Here is a 24,189-nt window from a genome sequence, read left to right on the forward strand (position 1 = left end):
AGTTGCTGCCCCTTCTCACCTCTTTTTTTTTCCTAATTCATGATCTAATTTTCCTGTTCGATGGCTGCTGCTGGTTCCCTCTTGCGGAAATTAGAGCTTCCAAATTTTATTGCAGATCAGGCCTGAGTTTATTGGGACTGCTTCTCCCTATATTGGAGCACTTCTGCGACACTGGACTGCTGTTTTCCAGCCTCATATTGGTACTGAAGACCCCTTCTCCCATTCGATCTCTTATTTTCAGGGTTTTCCTACAACAAAACCCTGAGCCTTATTGATATTGGGATTAGGGCTGATTACAGTTGCTGTTTGTTTTTGGTTTTATTCTTCATCATAGGCATACCCTGCAGGCTCTTGGACTGATTCACCTGGCTTCATCTGCAGCATAGTTTTTTGGTTTACTCTCCCCCCATCGATTGCTCTTTTTTTTTGGGGTTTCTTCCAAGCTCTAACTTAATCAATATTGGGGAGGGCTCCTTGTTTGCTGCTGGTTTTTTGGGTGGTGTGTTTTCCATCCCTGGTTTGGCTTCTTCAATGGCTTTCTCTGCTGATCAGCTCCTCTCTGCACTATGGGTGACTCCACTGATATCTCCACTGCTACATCTGATCAGGTTACCAATGACAAGTCTGATTTTCGTGATCTCCACCCTAACCCTATCAAGTTAGACGGCAGCAACTATCTTCTATGGTCTCGATCAGCCTCTTTTGCTATTGCTGGTCGTGGCCTCACTGATTATATTGATGGGATTATTCCTATGCCGACTACCCCTGGTGCTGCCCGGACTAAATGGCTAGCCCACAATGGTCTTCTTATGTCCTATTTAGTTGGTTCTATGACTTCAGATCTTGCACAGGGTTTTCTTTTACTTGATACGGCTTCTCAGATTTGGGCAGCATGTAAGGAGACATATGGGCAGCTTGGTAATGATGCTCAGGTTTATGAGCTTCGCAAGAAGGTTCTTCATACTACTCAAGGGGACCTAACTGTGTCTAAATATTATGCCACTCTCCGCAGCCTCTGGCAGCAATTGGACCATTTTTCAGATTATCACCCTGATACCGATGGCAACATAGTTGCATATAAGAAGCATGTTGACAAGATTCGGGTTTATGACTTCTTGGCTGGGTTGAATGTTGAATATGACCAGATACGTGTTCAGGTGTTGGGCCATTCACCTTTTCCCACACTTGAACAATCCTATGCCCTGGTCTCTTCGAAGAAAACCGCAGGGCTGCTATGTTACATCCTCCTGTTTCGGACAGATCGGCTCTCGGTCTGCCCGCTCCTGCTGCCCCTATTGGTACGTTCTCTGTTGGTAGTTCTACTTCCAGTCCTATTACATGTGACCACTGTCACAAGCCTTATCACACCAAGGACAAATGCTGGAAGCTTCATGGGAAACCGGCTGACTTTGAAGCCAAGCGGGCTGCCAAGAAAAAACCTAAGAGCAAGGCACATCAATCTAAATCTGTTGCTACAGCCCCAGCTACGGACATTTGTCTATCCCAGGACGATCTACAGGCTTTCCTGCGTGTACTAAGGTCTTTTTTGCTGCGCCTCTACTACTTCCGCTCACGCCAATTCCTCGGCTCCTTGAGTTCTTATTTTGCCCGGTCAGGTATCCCTTTTGGTGGTCATTGTGCTTCTGTAGCTTCCCATCCCTGGATAATTGATTCCGGAGCTACGGATCACATAACTGGCTCTTCTAGCTTATTTTATGGATACTCTCCCACTTCTGGGAAAGACAAGGTCAAAGTGGCTGATGGTTCCCTTTCCTCTATCTCTGGAAAAGGGATCATCAACTGCACTTCAAACCTCCCTTTGTCTTCTGTTTTACATATCCCTAATTTTACTACTAACCTCCTTTCCATTAGTAGTATTACTCGTGATCTTAACTGCAAGGTAACCTTTTTTCCTTCCCATTGTGTTTTTCAGGATCTGGCGTCTGGGAAGACGATTGGATTGGGTAAAGTTCACGGTGGGCTGTATCTGCTTGATGATGGTCATCTCTCTCCACCGGTAACTTCTCCACTACATCAGAACTCCTTGGTCTCTTCTGAACTTTACCAATGGCACTCTAGATTAGGTCACCCTCTATTAGGAATTTTAGCACATTTATTTCCTTCTTTAGTCACCAAATGTAATAAGGATAACTTTTTTTGTGAGGCTTGTGTTCTGGCCAAACAGACACGTGTAACTTTTTCTTTATCAAATAAAATGAGTTCTTCTTGTTTTAATTTGGTGCATTCGGATGTTTGGGGACCTAGTCGTAAGACCTCTATTTCTGGCCACCGTTGGTTTGTCTCATTTATTGATTGTCATTCTCGTAATACTTGTATTTATCTTCTTCAGTCTAAAAACCAAGTTTTTTCTTGCTTTCAACATTTTCATAAAATGATCCAGACCCAATTCCAGGCCACTCTTAAGGTTTTACGGAGTGATAATGGCACTGAATATAAAGAATCCCAATTTCAACAGTACCTTGCTGATCATGGGATAATACATCAGACTAGTTGTGTTGATACCCCAGCCCAAAACGGTGTGGTTGAAAGAAAGAATCGCCACTTGTTGGAAGTGGCCAGAGCTTTAATGTTTGCTCTCCATGTTCCATCCCAATATTGGGGTGATGCTGTTCTCACTGCAGCTTACCTTATTAATAGGTTACCTTCACGGGTTCTAGATTCCCGTAGCCCCGCTGACCTTTTACTTGGTGATCCCTCTTTTGTGGTCCCTCCCAAGGTCTTTGGTTGTGTCTGTTATGCTAGGGATACTCATTACCCTGGCAAACTTGAACCCTGGGGGTTGAGGTGTATTTTTTTGGGTTATTCTCCAACCCAGAAAGGTTACAAGTGTTACCACCCTCCTACCCGCCGTACTATGGTCAGTATGGATGTGGTTTTCCATGAAACCCTTTCCTATTATTCTTCCCCGCCTCTTCAGGGGGAGTACTCTAGTGAAGATGTGGTTCATCCTCTTGGGTTTCCCTTCCCAGCATCACCTATAGCCACCAACCAGCCTCCCATAACTGCTGTCCAGCCTCCCGAGGCTGCTGTCCAGCCTCCCATGGCTGCTGCCCAGCCTCCCGAGGCTGCTGTACAGCCTCCCATGGCTACTGCCCAGCCTCCCGAGGCTGCTGTCCCTTCACCTGGGGGGATTCCAATACAAGGGGAGACCTTGGAAATAGGTGGTGGTAATGTTCCTACTCAGGGGGAGCTGACTCCAGTACAGAGGACCATTCGTAACTTTCAGAGGACCATTGACAATTCCACCATTCTCACTTATAACTGGAGATGTTCTAACAGAAGGCGAGAATCTGCTGCGCAAAGACCGATACCCATCCGGTTGCCGCCTCGGGATCGAGATCCTCCTCCTGGTGAGCCCTCCTCTTCTGATCTACCCATCGCACATCGCAAAGGTACCAGGACTTGCACTTTACATCCTATTTCCCGTTTTGTTTCTTATAGTTCTCTTTCTCCTTCTTTTTGTACTTTTGTTTCCTCCCTTTCTTCTTTTTCCATTCCTAAAAATTGGCAGGAAGCATCTACAGATGGGAAGTGGAAGGCAACAATGTTGGAAGAAATGAGAGCATTGAACAAAAACAATACTTGGGATCTTATAGCTCTTCCTCCAGGGAAAAAACCAGTGGGTTGTAAATGGGTGTTTGTGGTCAAACAGAAGGCAGATGGTACAGTGGATCGGTACAAGGCACGTCTAGTTGCTAAAGGCTTCACTCAGACATATGGCATTGACTACCAGGAGACTTTCGCACTAGTAGCAAAACTCAATACTGTCAGGGTATTGCTATCCTGTGCTGTGAACCTTGGATGGGATCTTCAGCAGTTGGATGTGAAGAATGCCTTCCTCCATGGTGAATTAAGAGAAGAGGTATATATGGACATTCCTCCAGGTTTTTCAAGTCCTGCTACCAAGGATAAGGTTTGTCAACTGAAGCGTGCACTCTATGGCTTGAAGCAGTCACCAAGAGCTTGGTTCGGTAGATTTCACAGGGCTATGCTTTCAGTGGGCTACTAGCAAAGCAATGCTGATCATACCTTGTTCATCAAACGTATGGGTGATAGGGTTACTCTCCTCATAGTTTATGTTGATGATATTGTAGTGACCGGCAATGATGGTGATGAGATAAAAAGGTTGAAGCTGTTTTTTGGCCGTGAGTTTGAAATTAAGGATCTGGGGACTCTAAAATATTTTCTAGGGATAGAGGTTGCTCGCTTTTCAAAGGGCATATTTCTGTCTCAGAGAAAGTATGTCCTGGATCTACTATCTGAAACTGGGCTGCTAGGGTGTCATCCTTCAGACACTCCCATAGAAGCTACGACAAGACTCAAGGAGAAAGAAGGCATACCAGTTGACAAAGGTCGTTATCAGCGGTTGGTCGGCAAACTTATCTACCTATCTCACACTTGCCATTGCAGTTAGTATGGTCAGCCAGTTTATGCATGACCCTAATTCTTCTCATATGGAGGTGGTTCTTCGCATCTTACGATACTTGAAGTCTGCTCTGGGACAAGGAATTCTTTTATCTTCCAATGGTCATTTGAAGGTTGAAGCATACACTGATGCAGATTGGGCTGGTTCATGTGATCAAAAGTCCATCTCTGGATATTGCTCTTTTGTAGGAGGTAACCTCGTCACCTGGCGTAGTAAGAAACAGAATGTGGTAGCTAGGTCCAGTGCTGAGGCTGAATTCATTGCGATAGCGCATGGCATCTGTGAATTGTTGTGGCTTAAAGGGTTGTTGCAAGATATTGGGGTTGCTGTCCAACTTCCAATGATGTTATATTGTGACAATAAGGTTGTCATAAGCATCGCTCATAATCCTGTCCAACATGATCGTACAAAACATGTGGAGGTAGACCGACATTTCATCAAGGAGAAACTTGAAGTTGGACTAATCTGTGTTCCCTATGTGAAGTCTAATGATCAACTGGCTGATGTGTTCACAAAGGGCCTGAGTGGCAAAGTGTTTCGTCCTTTTCTAGCCAAGTTGTGCATGTGCGACATCTTTGCACCAACTTGAGGGGGAGTGTTAGAATATATGGGCCAGAATACCGTAGGGGTATTCTGGTCCTTTTTTCCCACTTTATCTCCCACTTTCTCCCTCTTTATTTTCTGTTTTTATTATTCTGTAATTTGCCTTTTATTTCTGTATTTTTCCCCTTGTCGATCTCTATTAGAATAGACAAGGGGAGCACTCCTAGTTTGACTAGGAGTGTGCATTCCTAGTTGTTTCTATTTCTGTTATTAGCACTCCTACTTTGATTAGGAGTTGTACTCTTTGATTCTATTACTATAAATAAAGGGCTAAGTGATAGGATTAATCACTTAAGCATTAATCAACTAGTTATTCTCTCCACAGTTTCTCTGTTGTGTTGATGCGTTCCTCTATTTTGTTTTTGGCTTCGAGATATCGGGGCTGCAGTGAAGACCAAAAGAGTTTTGTTCTGTGGGTTTTTGAGATATGGGCATTTGAATTAGGGTTTCGGAAACATGGGAGCAGGTGGTGATGCTATTCAGGTAGAGACATGGGATGTTGGGAAATCGAAGGGAAGGGAGAAGAAAGATGATGAGACAAAGGACAAGTTAACGTTTATGTTGGCATTTTACAAATTTAACCTCACCATAGAGCCGTTGCAAACACATGCATTTTTAAATTCTTAAGTTCAGCGCACAAATAGCGAAAAACCGTTTTCTTTGAAAAATCATAAATGGCTTTCAACCTTTTTTTGGTTTTTTATTTTTTTCAACCTTTTTAAAATAGAAACAGGCTCCATAAACGATACCAAACGCAACCAAAAACGTTTTTTGAGGCAAAAATCAAAAATAAAAATTATACCAAAGATGCCCTAAGTCACATTCCTACCATAGTTTAAAATCTCACGATATCTCGGTATCTCGGGCTGATCGAGATGGCCGAAATATGGTATTTTTTCTGCCATATTTCGGCACTCCATCTCGGTGGGTTTTTGGCCATATTAAGGCCTAATACTTCATGTACACCCTTATTTAAGCTAAATAAACACATTTAAACCTTCATATTGCAAAAAAAATGAACTCAAAGCAGTGTTTTGGGTTAGCACCCTTGATTGGCAGTATACGGTCGCTGACCTTGATGTATAAATAGTTAAATACACATTGATTAGGTACTAAAAGACATGGTAAGAAATTTAAACAGAGTAATGAAACAAAAATAACTCTTAAGTCATAACTCATAGCTCATAAACTCCATAATAGTCAATAGTTCAATACTCAATAGTCAATACTCATACTCAATAGTCAATACACAAAGTCACAAGTTCACAACTCACAAGAGTGCAAGACACAAAAAATATAATGAAATATAGCCGAAATATCACCAAAATATGAACTTTTTCCATTTCGTCTCGTTACTGTTGAGATTTCCGAAATATCCCGATATATCGGCGATATTTCGCAAAATCTTGAACCATGATTCCTGCTACCTGCTTGTCAGTTACTTGGACTTTGTATGATAGTAGTTGCACTAGAACATGTTGAGATTGACTACTTTACCCGATAGGGGTAATTTAGTCCTTTTGTGTTAGTTGATTTATGTTTACTTTTTATTTCTTTTCTGTATTTTTCCCTCTATCCGATTTCTATTTGGGATTCCTAATTGGAGTCGGAATTCCTAATAGGAATAGGACTAGGGGGGATTCATACTTCGGCTATGATTTGAGGTAATTATAAATAAGGGGCTAGATGATCGATTGTGGTCATTCAAGTCTTAATTCAGTTCTGGTTTTGGTAACATGGTATCAAAGCCTTCTTCTCTGATCTATGGTTTTTCCAAGACCTTCCCCCTCCATCGATCTTCTCCACTACCCTTCTCCATCGATTTCTCTTCTCTTTCTTCTTCTCCCTTCCTTGATCTCTTCCATCCTTCAAGGGCAGCACTAATGAGGTGATCACATTATGATCTAGTTGCTATCCTCCATCTCACCCATGGTTCAAAATCTCACGAAATATCGGCGATATATCGTGATATTTCGTGGATTTCGAGCTTACCGAGACGAAATGATAAGTCGAAATGAAAAAAGACAAGATTTCGGTTGAAATCTCGTGAAATATCGCCGAAATACACTGTTTTGGCTAAAAAAGTCACGTGAGCCCATGGATATATTCCAAAATTCGCAAGTCTCAATCGATATATCGACCGAGACTTGCTGAAACTCATTCCAGAGCTCATTTTAAGCCTTTCTTCCTCATTTTTTGCTCTTCTTCCTCCCTTCCAAGCATCATCCAAGCATTGTTCAAGCTTCTTGTTGCCGGGAACACGTCAGAGGCTCATCTAAGCTCATCCTCGAAGCCTTTTTTCACTATTTAAGGTAAATCCTATATCTCTAAAACCAATTTTTTTGAAAATACTATGTGCAAATGTTGTTGGATGGTGATGATATTAATATATGTTAGACACCGGAGACCGATCTACAGCCTTACGGTGTCGAAATTTTTTTTCCATATGTATTTTTTTTTTTTTTTTTTTCTGGTTTTAAAAATTGATTTTCCTACAACTAAAATAGGAAATAATTAGGGGTAATATGACTTAGATGGGAATGAATTAAATATATGTTAGACACCAATGGCCGATCTATGGCTTCACGGTGTCGAATTTATTTTTCTGCCCATAAATAATTATTTTAATTTTTGAAAATTAAGGAAAATATATAAAAAATAAAATAAAAAAGAAATAAATAAGGAAAAAATATGAGTTTTAAGTTTGAAAAATAATGAAAAAATATGAAAGTAATTTCTACATGTTTTGAAATGCATTACATATATATTATGTTTACTAATTTTCGGTTTTGTTGTGTTAGGTCAATATTTATATTAACATTATATATAAAAAATTGTTTTTAATTATGTGAAAAATATAAGGGTTAGGGGAAAAATATTAAATAACTATACAAGTGTATTAGTATTCTAAAAGTGTCAATTGAAGTGCATCTACTTTAAGTTTTTTAATTATTTGTGTTACTTACATTGCAGTAAACAAGTATTATTATTGCGAATCGTGATAGACAACGTGCGAAGGGTAAGTAGAAGGTGGGGGAAAGTAGTCAACAGAGGGGGTAGAGGGAGCAAAGAGTACAGAGGGAACAAGAGAGACCAGCCAGTCAGCATAGGGGTGGCATTGCATGGTTACATGGCACTCCCATTGATGGGGATAAGAGAAAATCCCAATGTAACTATTGTCACATGCAATTTTTGGGAGGTAGGTCCAGTAGACTTAAACAACATCTGATTGAAGGATCTAAAGATGTTGTAGGTTGTCATATGGTGCCTACTCAAGTAGCTAGAGAAATTGGTGACAGTTTGAGGGGAAGAAGAGGAAGGCTGACAAGCAAAGGATAAGAGAACAATTTGAGGATACAGTGAGGAGTTCAATGGGAGGAGGAAGCCGATACCATGATGACTCCTTTGATGATGATGAGGACATTGCAGTACCTGATGACATACAAACAGCAGAGGAGGCTAGGGATTTTAGGCGGACTGTTTCAAGGAGTAGAGTAAGTTTTCAAGATGATCAGCAGAGACAGAGAGTAGGGGGTAGTGGAGGAGCTTGCAGTTTTGGAGGTTCTAGATCTTTCAATCCTTTTAGAAGATCACAAAGTGTGAGGGCAGCCCCAACACCTCTACCAGTACCAGTACCACCATCAGCATCAGATCCTAAATTGCATAAAAAGAAAGAAAGCAGTCAACTAAGAATCAAAGGAGCATGGAAGGGGATGAACAGATTGGTTAAATAATCAATAGCTAAGTGGATGCTATACCATACCATCCTAGCAAACACTGCACAAGGCCCCCATTATGATACCATGATAGATACCATTGCAGAGGCTGGCCCAAGATTCAAGGGCCCCACCCCATATGAGGTAATGAATGTTTATCTACCTCAACAAAAGTCTGAGATTGATGAGTACATTAGGGAGATGAGGAGTATGTGGGAGACATATGGGGTGACTATAATGGCAGATGGATGGACTGGGCCTACAAGAAAGTCCATCATCAATTTCATGGTTTATTGTGATGGAGGACAGTGTTCCTCAAATCTTTGGATGCATCCAAAGAGATAAAGGATGGGAAATACATTTACAGATTGTTAAAGGAAGTAGTAGAAAAAGATATGGGCATTGAGAATGTTGTCCAGATTGTAACGGACAATGGAAGCAACTTCAAGTTGGCCGGTGAGAATATGATGAACAACAGTAAGTATCGGCTCTTTTGAACTCCTTGTGCAACCCATTGCATTGACTTAATGCTAAAGGATATGGGAAAGTTAAAGTTAGTGAAGACTGTGGTTGAAAGTGCAAGACAAGTCACCAACTTTGTATACAACCACTCCTATGTACTCAATCTACTGAGGGAAAAATGTGGGGGTGACTTGGTTAGGCCTGGCATCACAAGATTTGCCACCAACTACATTGCCCTAAAAAGCATTGAGACAAAGAAGGCCGGGCTGAGAAGTATGTTTGCTTCTGAGGAGTGGTTTGGGTGGAAGGGTTCCAAGACTGCAACTGGGAGGGAAGCACAAGTAACCATGTCATCTGAGGACTTCTGGTCAAAACTAAGCAAAGTGGTGAAAGTTTTGGAGCCAGTAGTTAAAGTTCTACATATTGCTGACTCCGCTCTCAAGGGCCCAACTATGCCAGTCCTATATGCTGCAATGGACTTGATGATAGGTAGTGTCTACAGTGTGGCTCCTTGCAGTAGCAAACACTTCTTGGATATCATCAATGCTCGCTGGGAGAATCAACTTTTGCATCCACTGCATCAGGCTGGTGAGTAAATTTGTTTTATGTAACTAATTCATAGTATTATTATTTACTAATTACCTATACATTTGACAATATCTCTATTCTATATGTCAAATTTCAGCATACTACTTGAACCCTAAGTATCAATATAACAATAGGCTTGGGTTGGAAACTCAACTTATTGATGCTGTGAAACAAGTAGTGAAGAAGTTGGAGCCAGATGGTGCACTACAAGCAATTTGCAACATTGAGGTGAGTCTTACAATTCATTTGGAAACTCAACTTATTGATGCTTTCAAACAAATAGTGAAGAAGTACTTACTAATTTTCCATATGGGTGTAGATCAAGATATTTAGGGATGCATTGGGAAGTTTTGAAACTGATGTTGCGATAGAAGGCAGAGCACGCGGTGATGCTGGTAATTCTTTTAAGTTTTAAATTGCATATGTATTGAAATTTGAAAGTTGAAACTTGAAAGTTGAAACAACATTTGACACATGTCTTTTTTGTTGTAAACTTGTAATGCAGCTGAATGGTGGGTGTTGTATGGGGAATCGGTTGAGAACTTAAGAAGAATACCAATCAAAGTCCTTGCCCAAACATGTTCCACATTTGGCTGTGAGAGGAACTGGAGTACCTTTGCACTCATCCACTCCAAGAGGCGCAACAGATTGGGGTCTCAATGTTTATCTGACATGGTGTATGTGTACTACAACTTAAGGCTGAAATTGCAACACATACGCATGAGTAATGAGGGACAGAGGGGCACTATTGATCTCGCTGACATCTTTCAAGTTGACTCAGACGATGAGGACCCTATTGTGGATTGGGTGAGGGATAGAGGTGAGCCAGTGTTGGATCAGGAGGAAGGTAGGCCCGACCCCGTGATAGCTTCCGAGATTGGTGCTGATGTGGATGATTATATGGCTGACGAGGGTCAGATACATGCACGGGAAGCCTCACCCATACCATTCCAGCCCACTGGTGGCAATGTTGCTGATGATGAAGGCTGGTCTAGGTCCTCAAATGATGATGATGGTGGTGATGGTGATGCTGGTGGTGGTGATGGTGATGGTGATGGTGATGGTGATGGTGATGGTGGTGATGGTGGTGATGGTGGTGGTGGTGAAGATTTTGACGGCATGTGAGAGCGTTATGTGGTAGGCCAGGATACGGCGCCTGTAGAGCCAGTCCGATTCACTGGAGAGACAATTTGATCATGCTACACAAGATACGGACCACGGAGCGCGTGCCCCCGCACCCCCACCCTCAGGACGCCCCCTACAACCATACAACAAGAAGCGTAGGGGTCGAAAAACACAGTTGCAATTTGATTACATGGACATTGATGGGCTATCTAGCTCTGTTGGCGGTTTGAGTATGGGTGATCGGGAGGGAGGACCGACTGGGCATTGGGTTGCCCCATCTTTTGACGCACATACCACTCCATTGTCATCGGATTATAGTGCATCACAACCTTACGGTGGATATAGATATGGATCATATGGGCAGTTTAGTGGGGTAGGGGACTATGACTACCAGTCCCAGTCCCAGTCCCAGGGACATACTGGATCATCTTTTGTAGATGACATCTTTGCATACCCTAGCGGGCCTAGCTTCCAACCTCACTAGCCATACATGCAGCCAGTGCCAACGCCTCTTCCGCCGGCGCCGACATCATATCACATTGGATCATCTTCTTCACAGACTGGATCGATTGGTGACCCTAGCATATATCCTAGGATAGGTTACCTACAGTATGTTGATGACTCCATTTACATGACACTTGTGGATGACTACAATCGTTTCTTCTCCGATTCTATACTGTGGTCCACATATGTCCTTCAAACAGAGAACAATGGACTTCGACTCTAGCAGGGCATGAGTGGGATTGATCCAGGGAGGCATAGCAACTATTATTAGCACTTGTAAGTTGTAAGTTGTGATTTCATTGAATTGTGAACTTGTGATTTGTGACTTTAACACTTTGTGTATTGCCTTTAAGGCTTTAAGCATTTGAGCTATTGAGTTTCGACTTTTGAGTTATTGACTATTAATCTATTATGGAGTTTATGAGAATATGATTTATGAATTATGTCTTTTGAGTTTTAACTTTTAATTAGTTTGTTTACATTTCTTTTATGTCTTTAACTGCCTAATCAATGTGTATTTAACTATTTATACATTAGGGTTGGCGACCGTATGTCAATCAAGGGTGCAAGCCCAAAATACCAATTTGAATTCATGTTTTTGCAATTTTATGGTTTAAATGTGTTTATTTAGCTTAAATAAGGGTGCCCATGAAGTTTCAGGCCTAGATATGGCCAAATACCCCCCGAGATGGACCCCCGAAATATTGCAGAAAAAATGCAATATTTCGGGCATATTTCGCGATATTTTGGATATCTTGGTAGGCCCGAGATACCGATATATCGCGAAATATTAAACCTTGATCTCACCTTAACTTTTATACCCTAAATTCTGTTCGATAGTTGCTGCCTTCATCTACCTGCGATTTTGGACTGCTCTTGGTTTTTTTGGAAAATCAACCCTATCGAATGGGAGGTTGATTGTTCATCTTGGAGCACTGCTGGAAGACCTCTGGACAACACCTATCACGGCTACATCAGCATATTTTGAAGACCTTCAAGTTCCAGCCCCTCTCTTCTCTTATCGATCTCAACTGTCAGGGTTTTTAAAAAACCTTGACATTATATCGATTTCAGTTTTTGGGCCACGTGCTTGGGGAGATTTTTTGAGGGACTGTTTCCCTATCACATTGCTAAACTCGACCTGCTTATCAGCCTCATCTACTGCAGTTTTTTGAAGATCAAATTCTTCTTCATTATTGGATCGATTCCTGCTTGACTGAATTATGGGTGACTCAGAGATGACTACTGCTACTTCTGGAGGATGGTTAGACTAGGAATGACTTTCTTCCCTATGCTGCTGCCATTAAACTTGATGGTACAAATTATTTAATTTGGGCCAGATCATTGTCCTTGATCGTGGCTGGTAGGGGACTGACTGGCCATCTTACTGGCACCACCAAACAGCCTACTGAAGAGGGTGCTGCCCGTACTAAATGGGTTGCCAACGATGCTATGGTGATGTCATTTGTTTTGAATTCTATTACCACTGACCTCTCTAGTCAGTATCTCCTCCTTGACACTGCTACTCAGATATGGACTCTGCCGTTAAGGGAACTTATGGTCGATCAGGTAGTGGTGCTCAGGTTTATGAAATCAGGAAGACACTCCAAAATACTACTCAGAAAGAGATGTCTGTCACTAAGTACTATGCTGCCCTCAAATGTTTATGGCAGCCATTGGACCATTATGTTCGGTTTCAACCTACTACTACTAGTGACATTACTACCTATCACTCTTATGTTGATTAGTTTCGGGTCTATGATTTCCTGGTTGGTCTTAATGATGATTATGATCCTATTCGGGTACAAGTCCTTGGTCGGGTTCCTTTCCCCACTTTATAGGAGACTTTTTCTTATGTTCACAGTGAAGAGACACGAAGGGCTGCCATGTTGATCACTCCCAAAGTTGAGAGATCAGCCTTACAGACTGCTGGCTCCAACCCTATTCCTTCTTCTGACAGTGTTGCTACTACTGCTACTACCAAAGAGCCTGTGAAGTGTGAGCATTGTCACAAACCATATCACACTAAGGCTCAGTGTTGGAAATTACATGGGAAGCCTGCTGATTTTGAGGCCAAACGTGGTCGTGCTAAGTCTAAAAACAAAGTCAATCACATTAGAAGTGTAGCTCCAACTCCCACTACTGACATCGGTTTCTCCCAGGAAGGACTCCAGGCTCTCCGGCGTGTGTTGAACACATCCGCTACCTCTACTACGTCTGCTGCCAATTCAGGTTCCTTCTTTGCCCGTACAGGTATTTCCTTTGCTGGTCATTATGCATCAATAGTTTCCACTCCATGGATCGTAGACTCCGGTGCTACTGATCACATGACAGGTGCTTCCAGCCTTTTTAATACATATTCTCCTGCTTCTGGTAAGGATAAAGTCAAAATTGCTGATGAGTCCCTCTCCTCCATCTCAGGGAAAGGATCCATTTGTTGTTCTCCTTCTCTTACACTGTCATCTGTGTTGCATATTCCCAAATTTACAACTAACCTTCTTTTCATTAGCAGTATCACCAAATCCCTGAATTGTAAAGTGACTTTTTTTCCCACTCACTGGGTTTTTCAGGAACTGGACTCGGGGAAGACAATTGGATCGGGTAAAGTACATGGCGGATTGTACCTGCTTGATGGAGATCCTACCCCTACCCAGGCTTTACCTTGGGCATCTTTCTCTTCTGAATTACACAAATGGCACTCTAGGCTAGGCCATCCCCCTTTAGGTATTTTATCAACTTTATTTCCAGCATTAGTTAAAGACTATAATAAGGAAGATTTTTTTTGTGAGCCTTGTGTCTTGGCTAAGCAGACACGTTCAAATTATCCTATTTCTAATAAAAGATCCTCTTCCTTATTTCATGTTGTTCATACTGATGTGTGGGGTCCTAGTAGGAAAGTTTCCCTGTCTGGACATCGGTGGTATGTCACTTTTATTGATTGCTATTTTAGGTTCACTTAGGTCTACCTTATGCACACAAAAAATGAAGTTTTTTCACGTTTTCAGCACTTTCATCAGTTGGTTAAGACCCAATTTAATGCCACTCTTCAAATTTTGAGGAGTGACAATGGGAAAGAGTATATGGAAGGTCAGTTCTAAAAATACCTTGCTGCCCATAGAATCCTCCATCAGACCAGCTGCGTCGATACTCCAGCCCAAAATGGTGTGGTTGAGAGGAAAAACCGCCACCTCTTGGAGGTGGTTAGAGCTCTTATGTTTGCTCGCAATGTCCCTTCCCTATATTGGGGGGATGTCCTTACTGCAGCCTATTTAATTAATAGGCTGCCCAGTCGGGTTCTTCATTCCAAAGCCCCTATTGAGCTATTACTTGGCTCTTCTTCCTTTATAGTACCACCTAAGGTATTTTGCTGCGTTTGTTATACCAGGGATACAAGGTCCCCTGGTAAACTTGAACCACGTAGTCTCCGCTGCATTTTCTTGGGTTACTCTGCTACACAGAAGGGGTACAAATGTTATTACCCTCCATCCTGCAGGACTTTTGTCAGCATGGATGTTGTCTTTCATGAAAGTGTTCCATATTATGTGTCCCCAGCTCTTCAGGGGAGAGTATTAGTGAAAATGTGTTGACTATTGACTCTCCACCTCCACTTTAGTCTGTTTACCACGAGTCTGAACCAATTCGGCCTGCCCCTAGTACTCCCCCTGAGTCAAGGGAAGAGGTACCTATACAGGGGGAGACTATCTCTATTCAGGGGGAGCAATCTACCCCGGTCCAGACTCCTATCCAGTGGACTATTAGTGAATTTTAGAGGAGGATTGATGACAGTACTGTAAAGATCTATGCAAGGAAACATAAGCAGGTTCAATCAACTGTTGCTCCAGTACCCATCCAATTGCCGAACCCGGATCCAGAACCTGCCTCTCTACCTGGTAATGTTTTTTCTCCTGAATTACCTATTGCTCTTCGTAAAGGTGTTAGAACTTGCACTTAGCATCCCATATCTCATGTTGTTTCTTATGACTCCCTTTCCCCATCCTTTCGTGCTTTTGTTTCCTCTCTTTCTTCTGTTCGTATTTCTAACAATTGGCAGGAAACTCTATCAGATGGAAAGTAGAAGGCAGCTATGATGGAAGAAATGGAAGCCTTGAAGAAAAATAACACATGGGAGATTGTGGTTCTTCCACCTGGGAAGAAAACCGCTGGATGTAAATGGGTGTTTGTGGTGAAACAGAAGGTGGATGGTACTGTGGATAGGTATAAGGCACGACTCTTGGCTAAGGGGTTCACTCAGACATACGGCATTGATTACCAGGAAACTTTTGCACCTGTTGCAAAGTTAAATACTGTTTGTGTGTTATTATCTTGTGCAGTCAACCTTGGATGGGATTTGCAGCAGCTAGATGTAAAAAATGCCTTCCTAAATGGAGCACTGGATGAGGAGGTGTATATGGACATTCCACCAGGGTTCTCTTGTGACATAAACCAAGGAAAAGTGTGTAGGCTGAAGCGTGCACTTTATGGGCTGAAGCAGTTACCTTGAGCATGGTTTGGCCGGTTCTACAAGGCCATGATTTCTGTGGGCTATAAGCAAAGTAATGCTGATCACACACTCTTTATAAAGAGGGCTGGTGAAAAACTCACTATTCTTATAGTCTACGTTGATGATATAGTGGTTACTAGCAATGATGGTGCTGAGATCAGATGGTTAAAGACCTTCCTTGGACAAGAATTTGAGATTAAAGATCTAGGGAAACTACGATACTTTCTTGGGATTGAAGTGGCCAGATCTTCTAAAGGCATTTTTCTCTCCCAGAGGAAGTATGTCCTAGACTTATTGGCTGAAACCGGGTTGTTAGGCTGCCATCCTTCAGATACTCCTATGGACCCTACTGTTCGACTCAAGGAGAAAGAGGGTGAGCCTGTTGATAAAGGCCGGTACCAAAGACTTGTAGGGAAGCTGATTTATCTCTCACACACTCGTCCTGACATTGCTGTTGCCGTGAGTACTGTGAGCCAGTTTATGCATGATCCCTACTCTTCTTATATGGAGGTTGTTTTTCGTGTCTTGCACTATTTGAAGTCAGCTCCTGGAAAAGAAATTCTTCTGTCTACACATGGTCACCTACGGATAGAAGCATACACTGATGTTGATTGGGCTGGTTCTGCAGATCGCAAGTCTATTTCTGGGTATTGCTCCTTTATAGGTGAAAATCTTGTCACATGGTGTAGCAAGAAGCAAAATGTAGTTGCTCATTCTAGTGCCGAAGCTGAGTTTCGAGCTATGGCACAAGGTATTTGTGAGTTACTCTGGCTTAAAGGTTTGCTATAAGGTCTTGGTGTTCCTATTCGTCTTCCTATGATGTTGTACTGCAACAACAAGGCTGCAATCAGCATCGCACACAACCCAGTACAGCATGATCGTACCAAGCATGTTGAGGTGGATAGGCATTTCATCAAAGAGAAGTTAGAAGATGGGCTGATTTGCATTCCCGTTGTGACATCTGCTGATAAACTTGCTGATATCTTCACCAAGGGATTGTCTGGGAAATTGTTTCATTCCAATCTAGTCAAGTTGGGCATGATCGACATCTTTGCTCCAACTTGAGGGGGAGTGTTGAGATAGACTACTTTACCCGACAGGGGTAATTTAGTCCTTTTGTGTTAGTTGATTTATGTTTACTTTTTATTTCTTTTCTGTATTTTTCCCTCTATCCGATTTCTATTTGGGATTCCTAATTGGAGTAGGAATTCCTAATAGGAATAGGACTAGGGGGGGATTCATACTTTGGCTATGATTTGAGGTAATTATAAATAAGGGGCTGGATGATCGATTGTGGTCATTCAAGTCTTAATTCAGTTCTGGTTTTGGTAACAGAACGCAAGGGCTGCATGTAACAATTCATTTGTAAATGTGACAAAGCTTGTGAACAAGCCAGAGCAGGACCTTGATTTTTCCTTACCACCACGAATATTGCTGGAGCAGAAATGATTGAGTGATCCTATGATCTAATTCATGGGCTGTTTTCTGGAGCTCATGTTTTACTCAAATTGGATTGTTAGGATCATGCAATTGGACAGCTATTTTAGCTATGGAGATATCATCAATAGCTTGACACCCCCCCCCCCCCTGATGGGTTTCTAGAAGCCTAAGAGATTAGTTCAGGAAATCAGTTGGAATAGCAGTGATTAGATATTGACCAGAATTGAAGAATGAGCAGTAAACAGAAATCAGATTATCAGATGCACTCCAGAATTTGATGGAACATCCTATTCTAATAAGAGAACAGAATATCAGAGTCTGGAACTAATCCAACGGTCAGATTCAGAGTTATAGAAGAAACCTAGTTGAAATAGCACTTTCTAGAACTGAGAATCGATTTGTGTGTGGACTGATCTCAGAACAGCATATAGTGCAATCAGATTAAGAAACAACAGTAGGAGACCTCAAAATTAATATCAGAGTAGTAATCTGAGTGACGATGCCAAACAGAAATATAAAAGAAAAATAGTAACCAGATGTCAGGAAAACAGATCTGAGAACTCTTAATTCCCCGTAGTAATAAGACTCTAATGAGCTGATGTCAGAATCAGATTTTAAAGACAGAATATGCCCAGACAGAATCTGGCTTAAGATCTGAAGTCAGGATTGAAATATCAGAAGTATTAGCAAGAAAATGAATTTTCCAGAATTATATAGCATGCGCAGGAATTTGAAAGAAAACTCAGAAATTATTGAACTGCTCAATAGTGAATAGATCATGGAAAGAGAACTTGGTCAAAACCTGTCGAAACCACCGAGATATCTCGGTTTTGCAAGAAACCAAGACGAGATGTGGTGGATTTTAAAAAGTCACTGGGACCAAAACAACCCATATTTTGCAAGTTTTGACACTCATGCCCATCGAAAATTGAGGAAACCTAGGTTGAAAAGTACAGACAGTTATTTGTGTTAGAAAACAGGCCAGAAACCAAGGCAGACACTTGTTTATGCCTAATATCAATTAAGTAAATGTTTTTGTATTTCATTTACTTAAGTTATTATTCATAAATAAGCAAATACCTCCTATTTGAATCCAATAAAAATAGTTAAAAAATCAAATTCAAAAAGGATAAAAAGTCAACCCCCCAGTTCAAGAACAAAAACTGGATTTTTGGCGGATGGTGGAATTTTCAACTTTCTAATGCTGGGTTTTTTATCAAATCTATAAATTTTATAAACCTTAATATGGTAAAACATTGCTAAAAACCAAAAGTGCGATATAATATTCATTTGTTTTGATGTCTAAAACATTATTTTCATTCAGAGCCATTTTGATTGCATTCGCGCACACCAAATTAACTTTGACCGGAATATAACTCCTTCAATATAAATCAGATTTAAGCAATCTTGGATTTGTTGGAAAACTAGAAAGTTAAAATTTTCACCTACCGCCGAAAATCCAATTTTTGTTCTTGAACTGGGGGGTTGACTTTTTATCCTTTTGGAATTTGATTTTTAACTATTTTATTGGATTCAAATAGGAGGTATTTGCTTATTTATGAATAATATCTTAAGTAAATGAAATACAAATACAAAAACATTTACTTAAATTTCTGTCTTGACAACTATGATTCTCAGTACATTATGCATACACTAGTAAACTTGGGTCCAAAACCATAAGTACCTTTTCGAGTTTTTTTTTTTTTTGGGGTGAAAATAGTTCATGCATTGTGTTTAGAATGTCAAAAATAGGCTATATAAACAAATCAGATCAAAAAAAGCATTTCTGGGCCTTGAAACCACCAGCTCGAGTTGGCTGGGAAAAAATCACAGGTTTCGATCAGGTTTCAACCAGTTTCGACTATATCTCGGTTTCTGGCTGGTCGAAACCCAAGTTTTAGAACCTTGGAATAGATTAGAAGAATGATTGAATGGTAGATGGATATGGACCATGCATCTTGCCTTGAACTAGACTGACATCCCATCAGCCAACCTCAGCATCACACCAAGGATTAGTTGCATCCCACAACTATATTCTGAATCCCGCAGAATATGAAGAAGACAAAAGCCAATTTTATTCAACCTGTACAGCTTAATATTGGAACTAATAGGGTAGTTGCATGCTGGCCACAAGATAACGTATGGCCAATAGGAAACATTCCCTTGAAAGATAATGAAATAAACTAGGGATAAAATGGAATAGAACTCCTAACTGTAAAATAGTAGGAGAGTTCTATTTCAAACCAAACTCTTTTCCAAGTTAGGAAGAAGAGTTCTATTCAGACAAGATTCTATCCAAAGACGTTGAAAAAAGCTGAGAATTAATATGAGATTCCAACTTTTATTGTAAAGAAATAAAAAATAAAATAATGAAATTAAACAATCTTAACTAAGCCCCATTACCTTGTTCTTTTAGATGAACCAAAACCATAAGCCTGTAGACCAATGTTCGAAAACTCATTTCGTTTCGGTATTTCGGGCTGACCAAAATTTCGGAATATTTCGGTCGCAATATTGCATTTTTTCTATTATGTTTCGGTAGGTCATTTCAGTGGGTTTTAGGCTAAGTTAAGACCTGAAACTTCATGAAAACCCTATTTTAGGCTATATAAACACATGTAAATGTTCAAATTGCAAAAATAGTCACCCAAAGTGGTGTTTTGGATTTGTACCATTGATTGGCAATATACGGTCGAATCCTAATGAATAACTTAATTAATTACACATACACATTGTTTAAGACTTTAAGTACTAGAGGACATAATAAATTAATAATTAATAAGCAATTTAAACAAGTAAACTTGGAAGTTGGAAACATAAAGTGAATAACTCATAACTTAAGTCATAATATTAAGTCCAATAAGTCAATAACAACTTAACCAGATGATATCAATATGACAATATCCCCAATAGTCCAATACAAGTCAAGTAGTCATCAAGTGACTTAAATGTTAACAAATATTCTAATAATAATTACTCCGCCGTCCATGATCGACCCTATTCATAGTCCAATGGAGCCGACATGCATTTTTCTCCGACTGTAGGACAAATGAATGCCACGTCATAGTCGTGGAGAAGAAACAAGTGTAGTCATCCACTGTTGCCATGTAAATTGCATCAACAACATGCTGAAGGTAACCTATCCTAGGATATGGGTCACCAAACTGTGAAGAACCACGACTACCCATTGATCCACTGTGATATGACACCTCTGGGAGCATGTACGGATACGGCTGGTGGGTTGGATAGGAGAAGATGTCATCCACAAAAGACGATCCACTACGTCCTCTGTGAGTGGGAGTTGTACTCAAAACTAAGAATGGATGGAGAAGATATATGCTCCCCCCCCCCCCAAGTCAGCTGCCTTTAGCCATATGGATGTGAATGAGATGAATTAATTTCGACACCGTGAGGTTGTAGCTCGGCCTTCGATGTCTGACATATATTAATTTCATCATGCTTCTTTCAAAAAAAACATTTTTGGAGAAAATGGTTTTACCTGAAATAGTGGAAAAGCTTCACAAATGTGCTAAGAAGGTTGAATGTTGTGTTCTCCAAGTGTTTCCGACGAAGATGCGGCGAAGATTCGAAGGCCGGTACAAGATTTAGCAAAGAGAAGTGAAAGGATGAAGAACAAAGGAGCAAAAAACACAAAATAGCAGAGCTTGTGAAGTCTAGTTTCTGTCTTTTATATAAAGCAGATTTGAAAGGAATCTTGATATCTCGCGAGATGTAACTTTTGCCTCGAGATATCGCGAGATGATCGAAATATCGATCGAGTTTTTGTATTTTTTCATTTCGAACCAGTGTTTCGTTTCGGACAAGTCGAGATACTCGAAATTCTTGAGATCTCGACTGAGTTTTAACGAGTTTTAGTACTATGCTGTAGATTGGTCCAAAAGTGACCCAAATCAGAACTGCAAGTTAAGGTTCTGGCTTAGATTGCTTCTTCTTGTGTTGGTATTTCAATGAGTACCTACCTTGATGCTGATCTGCGTCACCCCCATACCCAGTAGGCCAGAATTAACATGTTCATCCAGCTAGTGCTTATGCTATCCTGACTGGAGACTTCCTCTCTCAAGAACCTATCAGTTTATTAGAAGATTCCATTTCTGTTTGTGCAAATTATTTTTTTTTTTAGGTGAATAATTTTTGTGTAAAAATTCATTAGCAAAGGAAAGAGAAGAAGAGGGGGAGGGGGAGAGCACAAACAAAATACCCTGCCTTTACAAAGGGTGAGGCATGGGCCTGTAAAATGGAAAGGGAAGAACCCCAAGAAACAACAAACTAAAATTAGGGAGGCGGCGCACCGGGGGAGGCCATAGCAAGCAAAGGCTTAACCACAACTCGCCAAATAGAACCATCTTTGAAGAAAGCGCATGAACCAGGAATTGAAGAAGCAGCACAAAATGTAGGATAGCCCACCTTATCATAACAAGTTGTCTCGTTAAAGGTCATGATCACAAATATCCATACTTAAGAGGCAATAGCTTCTCATTGATGGGCAAGGAATAGTCCAGGAGGGACTGCTTCTTGGGATAAGGAGGGGAGCTTATCTCACGCTGGCATTAGACACGAGGGGGTTGACGGACGTCATAGAGCTGGATGGGGTTAGGGGTTGAACCATTAGGGGGGCTTGGGTAGGGTTGGCCAGCAGCAATGGGTCAATAGGGCAAGGCGAATTAGGCCCACAAGGGTTGGGCCTAATGGACGACCATTAAGAGATGTCTAGGAGAGGTAAAGAAGGGTTGTGATGGGCAACAGGCCCAATAGAAGGGGAAGGTCGGTGTTGCAAATGAGTGATGTTGACAGGGGGTCCCATACTAAATTCTAGAATAGGAAGGGGTAAGAGGGGGGCAAAGGGGACTGGGAGAATAGAATCCCGACAGAGAAGGATACCCTATGCTAGAGAGGATGGAGCAGAGGAAGGGAGTTTTGGGGTTGGAAGCAGGAATGGGGGGGACCATCTACGTGGGGAGCAAAGGAAGGAGCCAGTTGATGGTGACTGGTTGAGGAACAAAGCTTGTTGTTGTCTCTAGGGCAGTAGGCTTCAGGGAGCAAGGCGTCCAAGACTTGCAGGGAAGAAAAATGATTGCTATTGTTGGTCCTTGCAAGGTTATGGACCGATGGTAGGGAGGGGGGGGCTGCTACGTGGCCACATAGGGACCTAGATGCAGGCTTCTCACGGCGAGGTGACCAAGGTGCCTGCGAGTCTTGCGACAGCCGCGGCTTGGTGAATGAAAAGCAGAGGAAGGGGAAGGACTCAATTTGGCGAGGGAAGGAGGCGGAGGGGAATAAATAGTGGTATGGGTATTGGTGAAGGAAGGGGATGGTCCTCACGAACAAGGTGGAGCATCCTCTGGTGTCATGGCCAAACACTTGCAGACAATGCATTGTGGAGGAAGGCACTCGAACTTGATTTCCTGGATGAATGAAAACCCTTCATCATCTGCTACTGTGATATAGTTTGGCGGAGGGTCTTTAGCAGAGACTTCAATGCAGATCCTTGCGAAGGCAGCCGATCCTTCTTCTTTGTCCTACCATCGGAGTATAATGGCTTACCAAGGACAGAGCCAATGATATTGAGCCCATCTTCAGACCAAAAGTGGAGCGGGAGCCCTGGCAAGGAGATCCAGAGGGGAATGGTACTGAAATCGACATGCTGGAGTAGCAGGTGGTGATCCCACTGCCTGAGGAAGATCAGTTGCCATCCAACTTGCATGGACCACCCTCCAGAGCATGGATCTTGTCATCTCCTCAGTGAACTTGAAAATGAAGAACCCATTGTCATCAGGTAAGTATCAATAGTCCCTTGCAGCTTCCATTGTTTGGATAAAGAGAGTTTTACAATGTTGAAGGGTGGTCGGCTGCCGATGAAGTGGTCTACCAGTGAATGTTGCTACTTGCTTGCTTCGCTATCCAAAAGACTGGCCAGACAAAGAGCTACTTTAGAAGCTCTGACTATGGTAGGGGGAACGAAAGGAAGGGCCGGGGGAGAGGCCCTCTCTGGATGGCAGGGATGACTGGCTGAAGTGAGCACTTCAGGCCACCCCCCTTTAGATGGGGAGGAGGCAGGAGGGGGGGTCAGGGAGAGGGGAAGGTTGGATAGGAAATGGTGACCTGGGTGGTGATGGCACCACACCAGGGAGGCCTGCCATCACGATGGGAGAAGGTTTCTCATGACACCACAGCCATCCTTTCTTGGCTGTTTTCAAAGTTTCTAAGAGAATAGGTTTTCTTAAAGCAACTTCACTTTCAATCCTTGCACTAATTTTGATATTGCCACTGAATGAGCCTGTTTCCATGAGATAAGTCAAAAGTAGTAAAATATTCTCCTAGGACCCCTAAACCTGTAATACAAGCCCTCACCAAGTCATTCAAGTGGGAGTTTTACTCTATTGTTTGCTGGTATATGATATTAATATTACTGATTTTTCGGTTTTACCACATGGTGGCAGTGCTGTTTTGGATGAGGTCGATATACTTTTCAGTGATGAAGACTTTGAACAAGTGCTGCAATGCTTAATTAATTCTGCACCTGTGACAACACAATATCTTTTCGTGACTGCAACTTTACCAGTGGACATATACAACAAGCTGGTTGAAGTTTTTCCTGATTGTGAAGTTATTATGGGACCTGGCATGCACCGTACAAGCTCTGGCCTTGAAGAGGTTGGTTTGTTAGGATGTGTGCTTGACTTCTGTTAATTTTCTTATATTAATGCAGAAAATGAGTCTATTATACTCTTTGTTTTGTCTCTTAATTAGGAATTACTGCATTACAATTCATCTTTGATCATATC

At 41.6% G+C, this 24,189-nt stretch overlaps 1 protein-coding gene and 1 long non-coding RNA gene across 4 annotated transcripts in view; both read left to right on the forward strand.

Annotated features, from left to right (window-relative positions):
- The window catches only part of LOC122671132 (DEAD-box ATP-dependent RNA helicase 50), a 93,114-nt gene that overhangs the window by 34,733 nt on the left and 34,192 nt on the right, over positions 1–24,189 (forward strand). For all 3 annotated transcript variants that reach the window (XM_043868231.1, XM_043868230.1, XM_043868232.1), the window contains one exon: positions 23,845–24,058. In XM_043868231.1, the coding sequence (XP_043724166.1) occupies positions 23,845–24,058 (214 nt within the window). The remainder of the gene's footprint in view (positions 1–23,844; positions 24,059–24,189) is intronic.
- Positions 2,830–17,832, forward strand: LOC122671133. The gene is made up of 4 exons (XR_006334312.1): positions 2,830–2,840; positions 4,665–4,673; positions 16,030–16,034; positions 17,590–17,832. It is a non-coding gene; the product is annotated as an uncharacterized LOC122671133 (long non-coding RNA).

This window comes from Telopea speciosissima, chromosome 8, assembly GCF_018873765.1.
Source record: "Telopea speciosissima isolate NSW1024214 ecotype Mountain lineage chromosome 8, Tspe_v1, whole genome shotgun sequence".
Lineage (NCBI taxonomy): Eukaryota > Viridiplantae > Streptophyta > Magnoliopsida > Proteales > Proteaceae > Telopea > Telopea speciosissima.